Here is a 17,140-nt window from a genome sequence, read left to right on the forward strand (position 1 = left end):
GCAGTGGACTGGGGAGAGAAAATTGTGGCTTGGCCTATAGTGGTAATAGAGGACAGATTCATGACAATTTAGAGATAGACCCACTGGATGTACTATTGCTAATGAGGTAAGGAGTTGGGGAAAAGGAGGACTCATGGATGACTTAAGTTTTTTAATAAACAACTGGGGGAATGGTGGAGCTATTTTCTTAAATGGAAAAAAATGGATGGCGACCAGATTTTAGAGGGAACATCTGGAGTTCCTTCCTTCCATTTGGACATGTTGAATTTGAGATGGCTGTGTAATCCCCAGATGGGTGCTGAAGATACACATTTAGAAGTTGTCAGCATATAGATGATTTTCAGTCACGGGCTTAGATGACATCATCATGGGAGAAAATGTAGCCAGAGAAAAGAAAGGAATCAGGACTTCATCATGAGGAATGCCGACAGTTTCGGATTAGTCCTTCTCAATCTCTAGTGTGCATCACCTGGAAGGCTTGGCTGAAACAGATTGCTGCCTCGCCCCTCCCTGCCCAGAGATTTGATTCAGCAGGTCTGGGATTGGGGTCCAGGAACCTACATTTCTAACAAGTTCCTAGGTGATGCTGATGCTGATGCTGCTGGTCCAGAGACCACACTTTGAACCAGAGGAAGAGACTGAGAAGGGACAGCCAGTGAAGTAGGAGGGTCCTGGAAGCTGAGAGGAGGGTGTTTTGAGAAGGCAGAGCCAGCTATTGAGAGGCCAAGTCATGTGAAGACAGGGGAGTGCTCACTGGATTTGGTGACATGGAGGTTTTTGGGGACTTGAGGAGAGCAGTTTCAATGGACTGGTGGGAGCTGAAGCAAATTGAAGAGGGAATGGAAGGTGAGGGAGTAGCGACGACACTTCTGAGTTTTACATTGTGGGGAGCAGAGGAGTGGGCAGGAGCTGGAGGAGAGGATGGACGTTAGAGAGGGTGTTTTGAACTCCAATACTGGAGGGTCCTCTTCGGGTCGGAGTACATTCAGTGGCATATTTATGTCCTCACAGACCTCGTTTCTTCCCTCTTTCCACTCTGCCCTACCCAAGCTGGTGATGACGGCTGTAGCAATTTGAGGCATCACATGGCATAGCACTTCAGACAGAGGAAGAAAACAGCTAGCCTGTTTATGTGGTCTTCTCTTAGGCGTGAGGAATGTTTTCTCTAAAGATGTGAATCATGAATTTAAAGAGAAGCTATTGCACTGTTGCTGCACAGAGTGGTTCCTGTCACCCCTCCCTTTAAAAGCATTCAGTGCTTCCTTAATGGCTAGATTTCAATGCCTGCAGTTCAAGTTTACGGTCAAGGTCTCTGTGAAACATTTCTAATGATGCCTCTTTCTCTCTCTTTCTCTTTGCATCTTCCTGGGCGGAAGTGCTGCAGGACCGCTTGTCCTCCTTTAATTGCCTTGCTGAAGGTCCACTTAAGTAGTTCTCTCAGCCCTGAATTTCTTGACCCTACTTCTCTTCTGTGGAGTTCTGGCTCTGATGCGTCCTTTTCTCTGAAATCCTTCCATATATTCTCATCAGAAGTCAGCTGCCTTCCTTCTAGCTCCAGTAGCAACTGGCTTGTATCATCCAGTCCCATTCTAAACTGCTTTATTATTTAAAAGTTTATTATTGGCCGGGTGCAGTGGCTCACGCCTATAATCCCAGCACTTTGGGAGGCTGAAGCGGGTGGATCACCTGAGCTCAAGAGTTCGAGACCAGCCTGGCCAACATGGTGAAACCCTGTCTCTACTAAAAATACAAAAATTAGCTGGGCATGGTGGTACGCACCTGTAATCCCAGCTGCTTGGGAGGCTGAGGCAGGAGAATCACTTGAACCCAGGAGGCAGAGGTTGCAGTGAGCCAACACTGTGCCACTGCACTCCAGCCTGGGTGACAGAGCAAGACTCCATCTCAAAAAAAAATTGTTGGCCGGGCGCAGTGGCTCAAGCCTGTAATCCCAGCACTTTGGGAGGCCGAGACGGGTGGATCGCGAGGTCAGGAGATCGAGACCATCCTGGCTAACACGGTGAAACCCCGTCTCTATTACAAAAAATACAAAAATCTAGCCGGGTGAGGTGGCGGGCGCCTGTAGTCCCAGCTACTCCGGAGGCTGAGGCAGGAGAATGGCGTAAACCCGGGAGGCGGAGCTTGCAGTGAGCTGAGATCCGGCCACTGCACTCCAGCCCGGGCGACAGAGCGAGACTCCGTCTCAAAAAAAAAAAAAAAAGAAAATTGTTATTTAGAGCCCTGTTGGTCTTTAACTAGACTATAAATTCCTTAGGAGATGACCCTGAGTGCTTTGCCCGGAAAATCAGTTAAATGGTATGTGGGGCTACCTCTCCCATCCACTCATATTGCTCTTCTTTCCATTTTCTCCTTGGTGTCTAAAAAAATTTCCTTTTTTCTTTCTAGCCATGTCTAACTGTCTAGGCAGGTGTGAGGCGTCTCAGTTACCCGATACAATTTCAGTGTCACCTGGAAACTTGTGCTACACTTGGGCCCTCCTCCACTGGACTTCCTCTGCATCATAGCTTTTATGAAATGGTCTGATTTTTTTCTGATCTTCTTTGTTTCCACCCTGGGCTTGGCTTCTGACTTTGTTTTTCTGGGAACCAGAACCTTCCTGTGTCTTTACTGGCAGTTCCTGAGGCAATGGTAATTTTCTTGTCCCAATACCAGTGAACGATCAGCAGCTACCCTCATTCAGCCCCTTCCTCGGCGTGTGCCTAAAAGGTTTCTTTTTATGTAGATTCTGCATAAGGCATATCAGTGTGATTCAAATTGATACAACCAAGGGAGGGGATACCACATGGGGAGAGGCTTTTCCTTTCATGCTTTATTAGACCCATGAGGTAGGTAAAAGCTTTATAATGCACTTCAATGCCTGGTAGGACTCATATCGCCCATTACTTTCTCTTTGTTTCGGAATATTTTCTGACTTTTTTGTTTTCTTAGATGGAGTCTCGCTCTGTCACCCAGGCTGGAGTGCAGTGGCACAATCTCACTGCAGCCTCCACCTCCTGAGTTCAAGCGATTCTTCTGCCTTAGCCTCCCAAGTAGCTGGGACTGCAGGCATGCACAACTATGCCCAGCTAATTTTTGTATTTTTAGTAGAAACTGGGTTTCACCATATTGCCCAGGCTGGTCTCGAACTCCTGACCTCAAGTGACCTGCCTTCCCCGGCCTCCCAAAGTGCTAGGATTACAGGCATGAGCCACTGTGCCCAGCCTGATATTCCTGTTTATTTCTTTCCACATTAATTTTGTAATCTTGTCAAATTCCATGATACCTATGGTTGGGATTTTTTATTGAAATGGCATTGCACTTAAGAATAAATTTGTGAAGAATCATCATCTTTATGTAAAATGTATTGCTCCTATATCCAGGAAATAATACAAATGTTTACTCAGGTGGTTTTGTGTACCTCCCAAGAGAGTTGTGGCAGATGCTGTCGATACCTTGTCCTGTGTCCCCTTGGCCCATCTGAGTTCACATGTAACTAAGACTTCCAGAAGGCTGACACCTTCCCACCCTGATGCCTGCCTCTCTCTTCTCTGCCTGAGGACTTTTTCCGGCATCATCTGAACTTGCCGTACTCCCCCCAGGAGCACCCCCAAAGTGTGTGCTGTCAGGGGTCCCAGGGCAGTTCTCCCCAGTGGTAGATGGAGTGTGTGGATAAATGCTCCAACTCCCCACTCTTGTGGCTGGATAACCTGAAGTGTGCTACCACCCTCTGTCTCCTAGAATGTTCTGGGTGGGGTGAAGCCCCAGTTGCTCACAGTAGTTGATCCGTTACCGCACCTGCATGTGTGTGGATATTGAAAATAGAAAGAGTTGTAGCACATGAACCTTAGAAGCTGCCGGATTTCTCGGGAAGCAAAGGAGCGAAAAAAGGGTTTTATCACTTTTGCTTGGGGCACTACCTGGCTTGGGGATGGGAAGTCCCTGGGGCATCCTGAGGCTTCCAGAACCTCCACGGTGGTAACTGTGGTGGCCTATGAAGGAGGGCCTGGCTCCAGAGGCCTCGAGCCGGAGAAAGGGACTTGTTTTTCGTGGATACACATGCAGGAACATACACCTGTATTTCCACAGTCCTTGGACAGGCAGATGCTGCTTTGTGAGAAACTAGATCCTGCATTAGCAGGTGAGGAACCCAGATGTCTCCCAAATCTATCTTCAGTGCTCTAACTTTTTACTCCCAGCTCTTTACTTGGCCTTGGGGGTGGGTTGGGAGTGGGGACAATTAAAATAAAGAAGCATTGTAAAGGAAGCATGTTTTCTCTTCAGCTGTCTTCCCCTATTTCCTCTCATTAAAACTCGATTTGCTTATGCTATCATTACACGGTGGTTTTTTCCCACTACATCATGAATGGACCTTGTTGGTGATGAGTTCCTGATAGTTTGCATGTAATTCAAGATGTTTTTGAAATAAAAGTGTGAAAATATGTCAAAAGTGTATTAGCTTTGTAAATGCACATTATGTAAAATGGGCCTCTCCTTAATGAATGTATTTTGTGGGTCCATATTCTCAGATGCTAGGTTTGCAAGGAACATCTTCAAGCAGCTTTCATGTGACTCCTGACCTTGGGTGGCTGGGATTCCTCACACAGTGTTCTATGAGGAGGGCAGTGCATCCTCTTAGAACACTGCCTTCACCGTCCGTGTGATTGTTCTTCATTAGGATGGCAGCATCCTGAGGCCCTCTGAGCCTCCTCCCTCAGCTAGATCTTTGTCTTGTTACTTTGAGTGTTGCCAGCCAGGGTCAGCTTCCAGGCCTGCGGTCCTGACCATGCCGTTCTTTCCCTCCAAACCCTTGGTGTTCAAAACACTTACTATTGACGTGTGTTTGGAGTGTTTGGAGGGAAAATTCTAACTCTGTATCAACTTCTATTCTCTATCTTGTTTTCAGCTTTGCTTACTCATTCTGTGGTATTTTCTTGAGAGACACACAAAGATTTTAATGGTTTTCATTTTTCTGATGGATTGTTATTTCTTTGAATGGGATTTTATGCCAAGGCTGACCTGAGAGCAGGGTTGGCTTTAGGTTAAGTTATAATTGCCTGACTGGGACAACAATGGAAAATGCCTCCAGATTTTTAAATGAGTGACATCTGAACAGAAGTTAATAGCATATAATGGAAACAGTCAAATGGCAAAATTAACAACATGAAAGTAAAAATGGTCAGAGGTGATGTCAAAGCTCATACAGAGTAGTATTCTTTTGTTCTTGTTCTTGTTCTTTATTGAATAAAGCAAATGAGACAAACCAGGATTGGAAATGCTGCCATTTGAAGCACTCTGGACAGTTACTCTGAAAATTCCGGCTTATACTTTTTCATATTTTGCTTTTGATTTTTCTGCCAGGGAGAAGCATCTTGAGACTGAAAGGGTAGAAGGAGCACTGGGCCAGAGGGAAATGGAAGCTCAAATAGGCTGAGGGAGGAGGCAGAAACTTTCATTTGTGTTAAATGCATTCAGGTCTCCAGGTCTGTTGGATCATATCTTAAGGAAGTAACAATTTGTGCAGGATAATGGCTCAAGCCTCACACACAAACCTCTACCTTCTTAGAAATGGTTTGTCAGAGATGACAAGGTATTAACCCTAATATACAAATAATATAAAGTGGTGCTACGGTTTGAATGTGTCCCCTCCAAAATCCAGGCATCAAAACTTTTTTTTTTCTTTCTTTCTTTTTTTTTTAATAAAGAGTTTTGCTCTGTTCCCCAGGCTGGAATGCAGTGGCATGATCTTGGCTCACTGCAGCCTCTGCCTCCCAGGTTTAAGTGACTCTCCTGCCTCGGCCTTCCCAGGTAGCTGGGATTATAGGCATGTGCCAGCACACCCAGCTAATTTTTGTATTTTTTTGTAGAGACAGTGTTTTGCCATGTTGGCCAGGCTGGTCTTGAACTCCTGACCTCAGGTGATCTGCCTGCCTTGGCCTCCCAAAGTGTTGGGATTACAGGCTTGAGCCACTGCGCCCGGCCCAGGTATTGAAACTTAATGGCCCATGGCATAGAATTAGGAAGTGGAGGCCTTAAGAGGTGATTAGTCACAAGGATTCTTTCCTTGTGAATGGGATTCAGGCCCTTTTAAAAGAGGCTTCACACAGCAGCGTTTGGCCCTCTTGCCCTTCTGTCTCCTAACATGTAAGGACACACTGTTTCTCCCCTCTAGAGGATGCTGCATCAAGGTGCCATCTTGGAAGCACAGAGCAGCCCTCACCAGACAGCAAACATGCTAGCATCTGGATTTTGGACTTCCCAACCTCCAGGACTGTGAGAAATAAATGTCTGTTCTTTATACGTGCGTCTCAACCATTCCAGATGTTGAGGATTTGAATTTATTTCCACAAGTCTTAAATTCTTTGGTGATGCAGGTGGTGGTACTGAAATGTTACAAATCAACACGTGGGTTTCTTCTTTGGCTAAAAACTATCTCCAGATTCCAGATGATACAAAATTTGGGTTAGAGTATTAGGGAGCATCGATGGCAAGATAAAGAAAGCCACTCAGCCTGGCTTGAGGTAAATGCAGTTTGTTATAATAAAGCAACAGATGGCAACCACCACAGAGTGGGCAGCCAGGCCTCGTCAACCTAAATAACAAACATTTTGAAAAGAAAATGATATTTATTTGGGAATAGGCATTGCGATGGAAATGCATGTACGCTATGTGCCTATTCAGGGAGGTAAAGGAAGACAAGGGATTTTAGAGGAAAAATAAGGAGGGTTACGTAACTGCTTTGGGATCATTATCCTTGACTACAAGTTTCAATAACAAGGGTTGCACCAGTCTGAGGTTGGACAGGCAGTTGCTGGGCAGATGTCCTTGTAGAGGTATTTTTTTGTGTAAGGTTGAGATGGACTTTGTGCAAGGTTGTAATTTTTGCAGTCTTTTGTGATAGTTTTTGTACCTGACAACCCTCTCTTCAAGGCCTCATCTGGCTCTGTTTGTTGGGATTTTTAACATAGGTGACTTTATTTTGATTCTGAGAGCTTTCACAGCCTCATGTCGCAGTATTTAAAACACTTGCTGCAACCTCTCTCCTCCTTTTATATGATCATTGAAGTTATTTTTTCTTGTGAAAGCAATCCATATCAAATAGACATATTAGCAAATATAGATAAGACTAAAGAAAACAAGAATAAAAGAAAATGAAGAAAATATCTAAAATATTTTTAAAATATTCATAAGTCTATCCCCTTCATATTACTTTTATGTGTACATACAATTTTTCGTTACCCAAATACAATCATAATTTTTGAGCTAGACTCTGCCTCCACCCCATATCACGATATATTCTGTAATAATACTTTAATGGTTGCATAGTATTCAGCCATTTAATGGCCGTGTATCACATAGCTGGGAAGAACATCCCTGTAGTTAAATAAGTTGTCAGGAGTAGAAGGTGCAGAAAAAATGGGCATGTTTTTAAGCTTTTGAGGCATGCAGCCAAAGTGGTTGTACCAATTTAGATTCCCACAAAAGCGTGCTCTGAATCCCCCAGCATGATATTATCACTTTTTTCCTAATTATTGCCAATTTGATGAGTGAAAATGGCACTTGTTTTAGTGAATGATTAAAGCTTTTAGATTGCTGTAAAGTTAATTGTGAAACCCTGGCTTTTACAAAGAACCTCAAGAGACAAAGTGAGGAGGAAGTGTATTTGAGCAATTTTTAAAGTCACTGGCTATTGGCTTCTTGGTCTTTTTTCACTGTCTTATCTGGATAAGGAACCCAGCTACTCCCGTGATTGATTTAACACCCCATGTTTCTGGTTACCTATGTGAATGCTGATGTATTCATCTTGGAATATTCTCAAGTTATTTTCCCTTTATACATGAACCAGAGAAATATGTGAAATTATGATAGAAAAGTTTAGAAAGTTGAGAATTTTTTTCTGATCAGACATCTGTGAGAAATTATCTTTATGATCTTTGAAATTCTTCTTTCTTATTGTGTAATATACTTTGCTGAGGCAAGGTTTTCTCTTTCAATGCATTCTTTGTTTATAAGAAACTATGTCAGTTGCAATAATTCTGTTGAACAATTTTCTTGCTTTCTCTTCCATCTTTTTTTCTCTAAAGAACAGACAAGGCCGGGCGCGGTGGCTCAAGCCTGTAATCCCAGCACTTTGGGAGGCCGAGATGGGCGGATCACGAGGTCAGGAGATCGAGACCATCCTGGCTAACACGGTGAAACCCCGTCTCTACTAAAAAATACAAAAAAAAAAAAACTAGCCGGGCGAGGTGGTGGGCGCCTGTAGTCCCAGCTACTCGGGAGGCTGAGGCAGGAGAATGGCGTAAACCCGGGAGGCGGAGCTTGCAGTGAGCAGAGATCCGGCCACTGTACTCCAGCCTGGGTGACAGAGCAAGACTCCGTCTCAAAAAAAAAAAAAAAAAAAAAAAACAGACAAAAGAAATGAGAAAGAATAAGAATGGTATATTTCATTGGTATTTTTCAACTTTCTAAGATTTTAGTGCTCAAAAAATTGTATAGAGGCATTCTTATGTATACACTGCTTTTATGTTTATTTGTTGGAATTGTTATATTCCTTCCCAGTAGAGAGGTACTTGCTTAATATTTGTGGAATTTGTAAGTGGAAATTACACATAACAATAATGCAAGATTACTCATAGGAAAATAACATTTCTGTGTGACCATCTGATGTTGATCGTCAGAAGAGGGATACACGTTGGGTTATTTTTCTAATGATATTGCCAGATTTATCTTAATTTGTCCACAGCTTCTTAGCTTTTCTTGTCCCAAGGGCACACATTGGCAAGAAGCTTGGGGTGGTCGGGGAAGTAGTTTTTGTCCAGGAATTGAGTTAATTTGGCCCACATGACCGCCATGGCCACTTCTAAACTTCACAGAGGAAAAGTACATCATCAAAATAAATCCTAAAATTCACAATAGAACAAATATATAAATGAAGAAAACTACAGTTGCAGAACTGATTAAATAAAAGGAATCCTGAGATCAAAATGTGGTTTTAACTATAGTGTTCACAGTTGCATGTTCCATAGCTATAAGCCATATGTGCTCTTTAAATTTACATTAAAAAATTTAAATAAAACTAAAATTTAATTCCTTAATCACACCTGTCACATTTTAAGTGTTCATTAGCCACACATGGCTGATGTTGGTCGAATAACTTTCACTCTTGTTTCTAAAGGATGTACTGTATGCATTTTTAAGTTGTCTGTATATTTTGATCTTGAAAAACCTTTTTAGCTGGAGAGAGACTGCTCCTCCCTGGGTCAGCCAATTTTAGAGATAGCAAAGGACCCCGCCAGGAACGTGCCTCTGATATGAAAACAAACCAGTCCTAAACCAGACCTCCCCTATCTGGCTCATACAGCCCAGGAAGCAATATTCCTCTGCCATAATCATCCCAGGGCCAGGTACTGGGCAACTAGAGATCACTACTATAGGCCAAAGATCAACAAAATTATGCAAATGAACCAACCCTAAGCTGTTTACGCTGCCCTGTTCTGCTTTTCCCACTGAAGCGCCAATGAAGGCTCTAGCCTCTGCTTTCTCCTCCTGTCTTTTGCCTCCTGACCACTCTGGTGTCTCTCCCATGTGATCCTTCATGGCTTGCCATGCCTCCTGTCTCTAGGACCTGTGAGTCCAAGAGACTTGGTTTTTTCCTGAGCCTCTCCTGTGTTGCCTTTTGTAGCTGCACATGCTCATCTCATAAAAGAAACAAGGGGGCCAGACGTGGAGGCTCATGCTTGTAATCCCAGCACTTTGGGAGGAATTCAAGACCAGCCTGGCCAACGTGGTGAAACTCAGTCTTTACTAAAAATACAAAAATTAGCTGGGCATGGTGGTGACTGCCTGTAATCCCAGCTACTGGGGAGGCTGAGGTGGGAGAATTGCTTGAACCTGAGAGGCGAAGGTTGCAGTGAGCCAAGATCACACCACTGTACTCCAGCCTGGGCAAGAGAGTAAGACTCCATCTCAAAAAAGAGAGAAAGAGAGAAAGGGAGAAAGAGAGAAAGAGGGAGAGCGAGAGAGAGGAAGGAAGGAAGGAGGGAAGGAAGGAAGGAAGGAAGAAAGAAAGGAAGGAAGGAAACAAGGGAAATGCACACAGAAAGTAACTGAAAAACAGAAGTTGCATATGTTCATGTTATTCCCCAAACACACTTTAAAGAGTTGGCTTTTATTATTTATATATATATGTATATTATTTATATATATATATATTTATTTATTTATTGAGATGTAGTCTCACTGTATTGCCCAGCTGGTCTCAAACTCCTGGGGTCCAGCAATCCTTCTGCCTCAGCCTCCTGAGTAGCTGTAACTACAGGTGCTCACCACCCCACCTGGCTAGAGTTTACTGTTCAGGAATGAAGTCTAAGCTTTTGTGAGTGAGGAATATACTTTTCCAACCCATTAGTGTTGAGCCTGTCTATATAAATTATGCTGGCCAATGGCATGTTAGTGGACGCAGTGTGTCCAGAGGCTTGAAATGTGCTTGTCTTCTTGTTCTTCTGCCTCCATCATGAAAAGAGCCTGCCTTAGATAGCTATTGGTCCAAAAAGGATGAAACACTCCTGGATCCAGTCTGCAGTTGAGATCCAAGCCTGCCAAACTCAGTTTATATTGGCCCAATCCCAGGCAACCTGAGGATGCAGGAGGGAAAATCAATTGTTTGGTGTTGAATGCCAGTGAATTTTGGGTTGATGTGCTATCTCATACCACACTTACCCTTTCATCTTTTTTTTGAGACAGAGTCTCGCTCTGTGGCCCAGGATGGAGTGGCCGTGGCTCAATGTCAGCTAACTACAACCTTCACCTCCCGGGTTCAAACAATTCTCATGCCTCAGCCTCCTGAGGAGTAGCTAGGGTTACAGGCGCCCGCCACCACACCTGGATAATTTTTGTATTTTTAGTAGAGATGGGGTTGCGCCACATTGGCCAGGCTGGTCTCAAACTCCTGACCTCAGGTTATCTGCCCACCTTGGCCTCCCAAAGTGCTGGGATTATAGGTGTGAGCCACCACGTCTGGCCCCTTTCATCTTTTTTTTGTATAAATTGTCGTCTCTGCTTTGAATATTCCCCTTATCTTTGTCCACCTGGGTGAAATCCTTGGTATACTTCCAGCTCCACATTCAAATATCACATCTGCTATACAATCTTCCTGGATTTGTTTTCTTCTACCTTCTAAATACAGTTGTAAGAGATATTTTTAAAAAAGCACCCAAACTTTAAACAAATTTTCTACTCACACTCACTACACAATACTTCACCTCTGGTCACCAACATGTGTGGGGATTTCTTCCCACCAAAACCCAATTCTCTGGTAGACATTAACTAAGTGTCATACAATGTAACTCAGAGTTCAGTAGGCATTGCTCCATCATCTCATTTCCTGGATAGTATTTCTTCGCTCAAAAGTGTTCATGATTTTTTTTTTTTTTTTTTTTTTTTTTTGAAATTTTCGTCTCCTTGTATCGTTTCAGTGTCTTTCAGTTGATTATTTTGTGTCTGTTTGGGATTTATCTTTCATGTATGTTTTTTCCTCAGCCGTCTGGCAATCTGCTCACGCGGAAGGGTGAGCCTTTCACAGCTGATTGGATGCTCCGAGTGCACAGGTGGGGCTTGGCAGTTTCAAACGTCTGGGCCCTTTTCACTGGAAACCTCTCCGCTTCCTGTTGGGATGGTGGCTAGCGTTCTGGGAACTGCGTGAAGAATGAGGCCGGGGGAGGGGATAGGGCTGCCCCAGCATCCACAATGCCCACACTCATGTGGTTCTCCTGTTCTCACTGTGACACCCTACTTTCCACTGACTTCAGTATCTCCTAACTAGATCCTGTATTCACCCTCTTGAAATGAATCTCTGGCTTTCTGCAGGGGAGGGCAGAAAGTCAGCGATCTGGCTAAACGGAGTTGGGGAGATCTGGGGATCCGACAATTTCTTAAACAGTTTTTTTTCCATTTCTCCTTACTTCAGCCTTTTCCTCCATCTTCATGTCCAGAGGGACCAGGTGTCACCAGTTAATCAGCCTTTTGGGGATTCAAAGGTAAAAATAGGGCAGACCTTTGGCTTCCCCACTGCCAGCCCAGCGTTCAACTCCAGGGATCAGTGACCTTAGTGACCTCTCCAAATTGCCCTTGCTGCATCTCCTCCCCCATTCTCCCTGTGCTCACAGCCCACGGTACTTTCATGAGTGTTCAAGCTGCTGCTTTTACACAGGAGTGCTGATCGCACCATCCTTCTCCAGCCATGCTCTTCTCTTGGCTTCTTGAGCGCCCCATTCCTGGTTCCCTTGTCTCCCACTGGCACTCCTCTTGTTGTTGCCTCCCCTTCTCCCTCCTCCTCCTCCTCATCCTATACATGGTCACTGCGCCAGGACTTTGGCCAAGGCTCCCATTTGCCTCTGTCTATACTCTCCAAGTGATCTCATCTGATCTCATGGTTTTAAGCAATATCTGTTTGCTGGTGATGTCCAGATTTGCATCTCTAGCCCTGCTTTCTCCTATTTGAGTAGATGCTAGAAGGAAATGAGAGGTAAGCCCCATGGATGTCTGGGAGAGTGGAATTCTGGGCACAGGGAGCAACAGGTGCTGGTGCCAGAGATGGAGTCTGCCTGGCATGTTGAGGAACAGCTGGGATGACCTCGAGCAGGAAGGACATACGGTCTGGTGTCTGAGTTAGGAGTCTGCAGTAGCCACAGCCATCACCTACTAGCCTGCTCTACAGAACAGATGGTGAAAACAGTGGAGTGGAGTATGAGTGTACAAGGTCAATGCTAAGGGCATGACCAAGTCATGGGGCCTATCTGTAGGACATGAGCGTCACGGGACTGATGCCTACACACTTGATGGAAAAGCCAGGTCTGAAAACAAGAAGACCAAAGGTAGAAAATAGAGTACGTCTTATGACCTTGCTACTCAGACTGTGGTCCCTGGACCAGCAGCATCCGCATCACCTGGGAGCTGGTTAGAAAGGCAGAATCTCAGGCCCATCCCAGACAAAATCAGTATTTGCATTTTGGCAAGATCCTCAGATAATTCGTTTATACATTGAAGTTTGAGAAACGCTGCCTTAAGCGTTCCCAGTGAAGGACCATTGGGCACTCGGAGGAGAGTAGGTGTCTGATGCTCACACAAGTTCCTGAAGATATTCTGCTCTTGGTTTGAAAGGCCTATATGTTACTAGATTATATAGTCACCGACCAGGGAGATCTAAGGGACACCCAGGCAGAGAGTGTCAGGGATGTAGCCCAGGGCATCCTGGCACTGGAGTGGACCTTAAAGCTTGGACTGGGTACCCCACAGGTTCCTTTCCAACACCAAGAATTTATGCTTCTATATACATTATATTTGTACGTTATCTTTGCCTCCTTGTGCAAGTGATTTCTGTAAGACACATTCCATAAGTGGGCACACTTAAAATTTTCACAGATATTGACAGATTTCCCAACAAAAAAGGACACCCATTTGCATTCCTGGTATTGGAACACATGTGTTCTCCACGCTGTTGCCAACATAACTTATTATCAATCTTTTACATTTTGGTACTTGGATACATTAAAAAGTTATATTTAGTGATTCAAATTTACATTATTGGATGGTTGGACATCTTTTCAGGTGTATTAGTCATTTGTATTTTTTGCCCTGTAATAAGTCTGTTCACATACTTCTCTAATTTTTTAATAAGGTGGTTTTTCTCATTACCGATTTATGCAAATTTTTTGATAAGTGGGAAATTAATTTTGGTCTTTTTCATGTATTACAGATATTTTTCTTTTGATTTCGTTTAAGACACACACACACACAAGCACAAACATACCTTTACAATGTAGAAATTTAAAATTGTGGCCAGGTGCTTATGCCTGTAAATCCCAGCACTTTGGGAAGCCGAGGAGGGCAGATCACTTGAGGTCAGGAGTTTCAGACTAGCCTGGGCAACATGGCAAAACCCCTCTCTATTACAAATGAAAAAAAATTAACCAGGTGTGGTGGTATGCACCCATAGTACCAGCTACTCAGGAGGCTGAGGTGGGATAATCACTTGAACCCCAGAGGGAGAGGTTGCAGTGAGCCGAGATTGTGCCACTACACTCCAGCCTGGGTGACAGAGCGAGACTGTCTCAAAGAAAAAGAAAATTAATACATTTAAAATTGTTAGTCACATTCATTTATCATGCCCTTTGTGGCTTCCAGATTTCATGTTCATGCTTAAGAAGGCTTTCCCCCTTCAGAGCTTATTTTAAAAATGCACCCATGCAGGCCCAGTCAATTCATCAAATGATAAAGTCAGTCTTTTAGAATTTTATCTTCTATGGACCGAATGTTTGTGTTCTCCCTCCACTGCCCCCGATCGCCGCCCCTTCATATGTTGAAGCCCTAACTCCCAATATGATGGTATTTGGAGGTGGGGACTTTGGGAAGTAACTAAAATCCCTGATGGGATTAGTGCCCTTATAAGAAGAGGAAGACAGGCCGGGTGTGGTGGCTCACGCCTGTAATCATAGCACTTTGGGAGGCTGAGGTGGGTGGATCACGAGGTCAGGAATCCAAGATCAGCCTGGCTAACAGGGCGAAAGCCCGTCTCTACTAAAAGTACAAAAATTAGCTGGGTGTGGTGGCAGGTGCCTGTAATCCCAGCTACTTGGGAGGCAGAGGCTGGAGAATTGCTTGAACCCAGGAGGTGGAGGTCGCAGTGAGCTGAGATGGTGCCACTGCACTCCAGCCTGGGCGACAAGAGGAAAACTCCATCTCAAAAAAAAAAAAAAAAAAAAAAAAGAGCAGGAAGACAGAGAACTCTTTTTCCACATGTGTGCACCCAGGAAAGGCCATGTGAGGACACAATGAGAAGATGGCCCTAGTGTGCAAAGGCAGAGGGAGCATTTTGACTGTCAGCAAATAGTTTTCTGGTGAATTGACCCACAGCCCAGAAACCGACTCTTGGGTGGATTGATCAATTTACAGATTTTTCATTTTCTCCATCATTAGTTGCTATTTTTATTACATTCTTCTTTCAGTCTTCTTTATGATATTGTGTTGAGTGCTGGGTTAATTTTTCCATTTCTTCTCATGTCACAATGAGAGCATTTAAGGTGATGCATTTCCCTTTGAGTACAGCTCTTGCCTCTCTTCTCCCATGAAACTGTTGCAGTACAAAAGAACTTATTCAGCTTGGACCCCAAAGTCCAAATTCTAATGGGATGATGTGGGGTCTGTGGTAGTAATGAGGCCTGGCTCTTCTGCTTCCTGCTTTCCTACTTGTATGGCTCTCCTAGAACCAGAAAACAGGCTTGTCACGAAAGCTTCACTACTTCACGGAACTTAAACAAGTGTGTGCTGTCACATTCCAGTGCTGCTTAGCGTGGCTAAGCCATTTAAACCTCAGGGATTAATAGAAGAGTTACTACATACTTTGTATGGGTTTTTGCATGTTTGAAACTAATTTTGAATTATCTGAGTATTTAGGCTTTATTTAATATGAAAGACTATTAAATCCCCTTGTGGCTAACCTTTTATCCCCTCCATAAGCCTTCATATCATTTACTGTCTGGAGTCTCTGAAATGTTCCATGTTAACAATGTTTAAGAATTAGATCAGATTAGCTGGGCGCAGTGGCTCACGCCTGTAATCCCATCACTTTGGGAGGCCGAGGCAGTGGATCATCTGAGGTCAGGAGTTTGAGACCAGCCTGGCCAACATGGTAAAACCCTGTCTCTACTAAAAATACAAAAATTAGCTGGGCGTGTTGGCACACACCTGTAATCCCAGCTACTGGGCAGGCTAAGGCAGGAGAACTGCTTGAACCAGGGAGGCAGAGGTTGCAGTGAGCTGAGATTGTGCCACTGCACTCCAGCCTACACAACAAGAGTGAAACTCTGTCTCAAAAAAAAAAAAAGAATTAGATTAGATTATGTACAAAAGTGTAGATAGAAAGGCTATGAAGAAATGCACCTCACTATTAACTATGGTTAATTCTGGGTAAGTGGATTCTGGCTAACTTTTTTCTTCATATTTTCCCTCCAATTTTAAACCTTTTCTTCATTAGCATGTATTAATTTCATAATTTTACAAGTTTTTTTAAATGATAGAAAATTTAAATTTTTTGTATATTGTGTAAATTGCAATTATGTAAAAAATAATGTGTATATTAATAGGACTAAAAGAAATGTACCAAAACATTAACAGAGCATTTTTCTGGGTGGTAGTGCAATGGATGATTTTTATTCCTTCCTTTTGCTAATCTGTATTTTCTTTTTTCTTTTTTTTTTATCAACACAAACTGAGCCATTTTAATAAAAAAGCTAGTCCAAAAAAGGGTCTCGTTCTATAAAGATCAAATCATTTCCAAATCACAGTGAAAAGAACTTGAATAATTAACCAATTTCGTTTTCTACTATGTGCCTTAGAGATACCTCACTAAAATCTGGTATCTGATACAACAGAATAACATTTGCAGAATGTAATATTGTAGTGACAATACTGAGGTTGATTGTTACAGACTATTAAATGGTTACATCTTAATTATTTATACGGAACATTGGTCCAATAACATAAAAATAGAGAATAGCATCTGGAAATTTATCTCATTCAATGTTCAGAGATAGAAGGGTTAACCATCTTTCCATTATTTTCTGCAGTAAGTCCTTGTTCACAATGAAATCTGATGGCAATTAAATTCTGGCATTTTCCCCAGCTACTGTATGAAGAGGATGCTGAAGGCCATTACTATACAGCATACTGCAACATAAGGACTCTTGCGTTCACCAATTCTGGCACACTTCCAAAATATACCCAACAATCCAGTTTTATTTCTGTCCAGGAGGCTGGGTGCCAAGGATCGAATATAAGCACAAGTACATATAAGCAGCAAGATTACAGTCAATAGACTCTGAAAGTTGAAAATGGCAGACATAGCGAGGCCGGCGATACCGCAGCCACATCACCCTTCCGGGCCCCAGGCGGAAGGTGCTAATCTGTATTTTCTTAGAATATATTTGTATATTCTTTATTCTTTTCATTATGGAAAAGTTAATTTTCTTTTTAATAAAGTAAGTAGAGTTCTGCCAGGATATCCTGGGTAAGGAGCTCTTTTTTTCACAGACGTTTTCTGCAATGTATGGAGTTCTTTGAATTTAAACATTCAGATTTAATGTTTTCATTC

At 43.2% G+C, this 17,140-nt stretch overlaps 1 protein-coding gene across 1 annotated transcript; it reads right to left on the reverse strand.

Annotated features, from left to right (window-relative positions):
• Positions 1-16,243: 16,243 nt before the first annotated feature.
• On the reverse strand, positions 16,244-16,938 carry LOC115892811 (protein kish-A). The gene has a single exon (XM_030915221.1). The coding sequence runs from the start codon at positions 16,889-16,891 to the stop codon at positions 16,673-16,675; it is 219 nt and encodes a 72-aa protein (XP_030771081.1). The 5' UTR covers positions 16,892-16,938; the 3' UTR covers positions 16,244-16,672.
• Positions 16,939-17,140: the final 202 nt, after the last annotated feature.

The sequence above is a fragment of the Rhinopithecus roxellana genome, chromosome 13 (assembly GCF_007565055.1).
Source record: "Rhinopithecus roxellana isolate Shanxi Qingling chromosome 13, ASM756505v1, whole genome shotgun sequence".
Taxonomy (NCBI): domain Eukaryota; kingdom Metazoa; phylum Chordata; class Mammalia; order Primates; family Cercopithecidae; genus Rhinopithecus; species Rhinopithecus roxellana.

Bases quoted from the DNA above. Each gene is read 5' to 3' on its own strand.
- LOC115892811 (XM_030915221.1), bottom strand. From the start codon at position 16,891: ATGTCTGCCATTTTCAACTTTCAGAGTCTATTGACTGTAATCTTGCTG.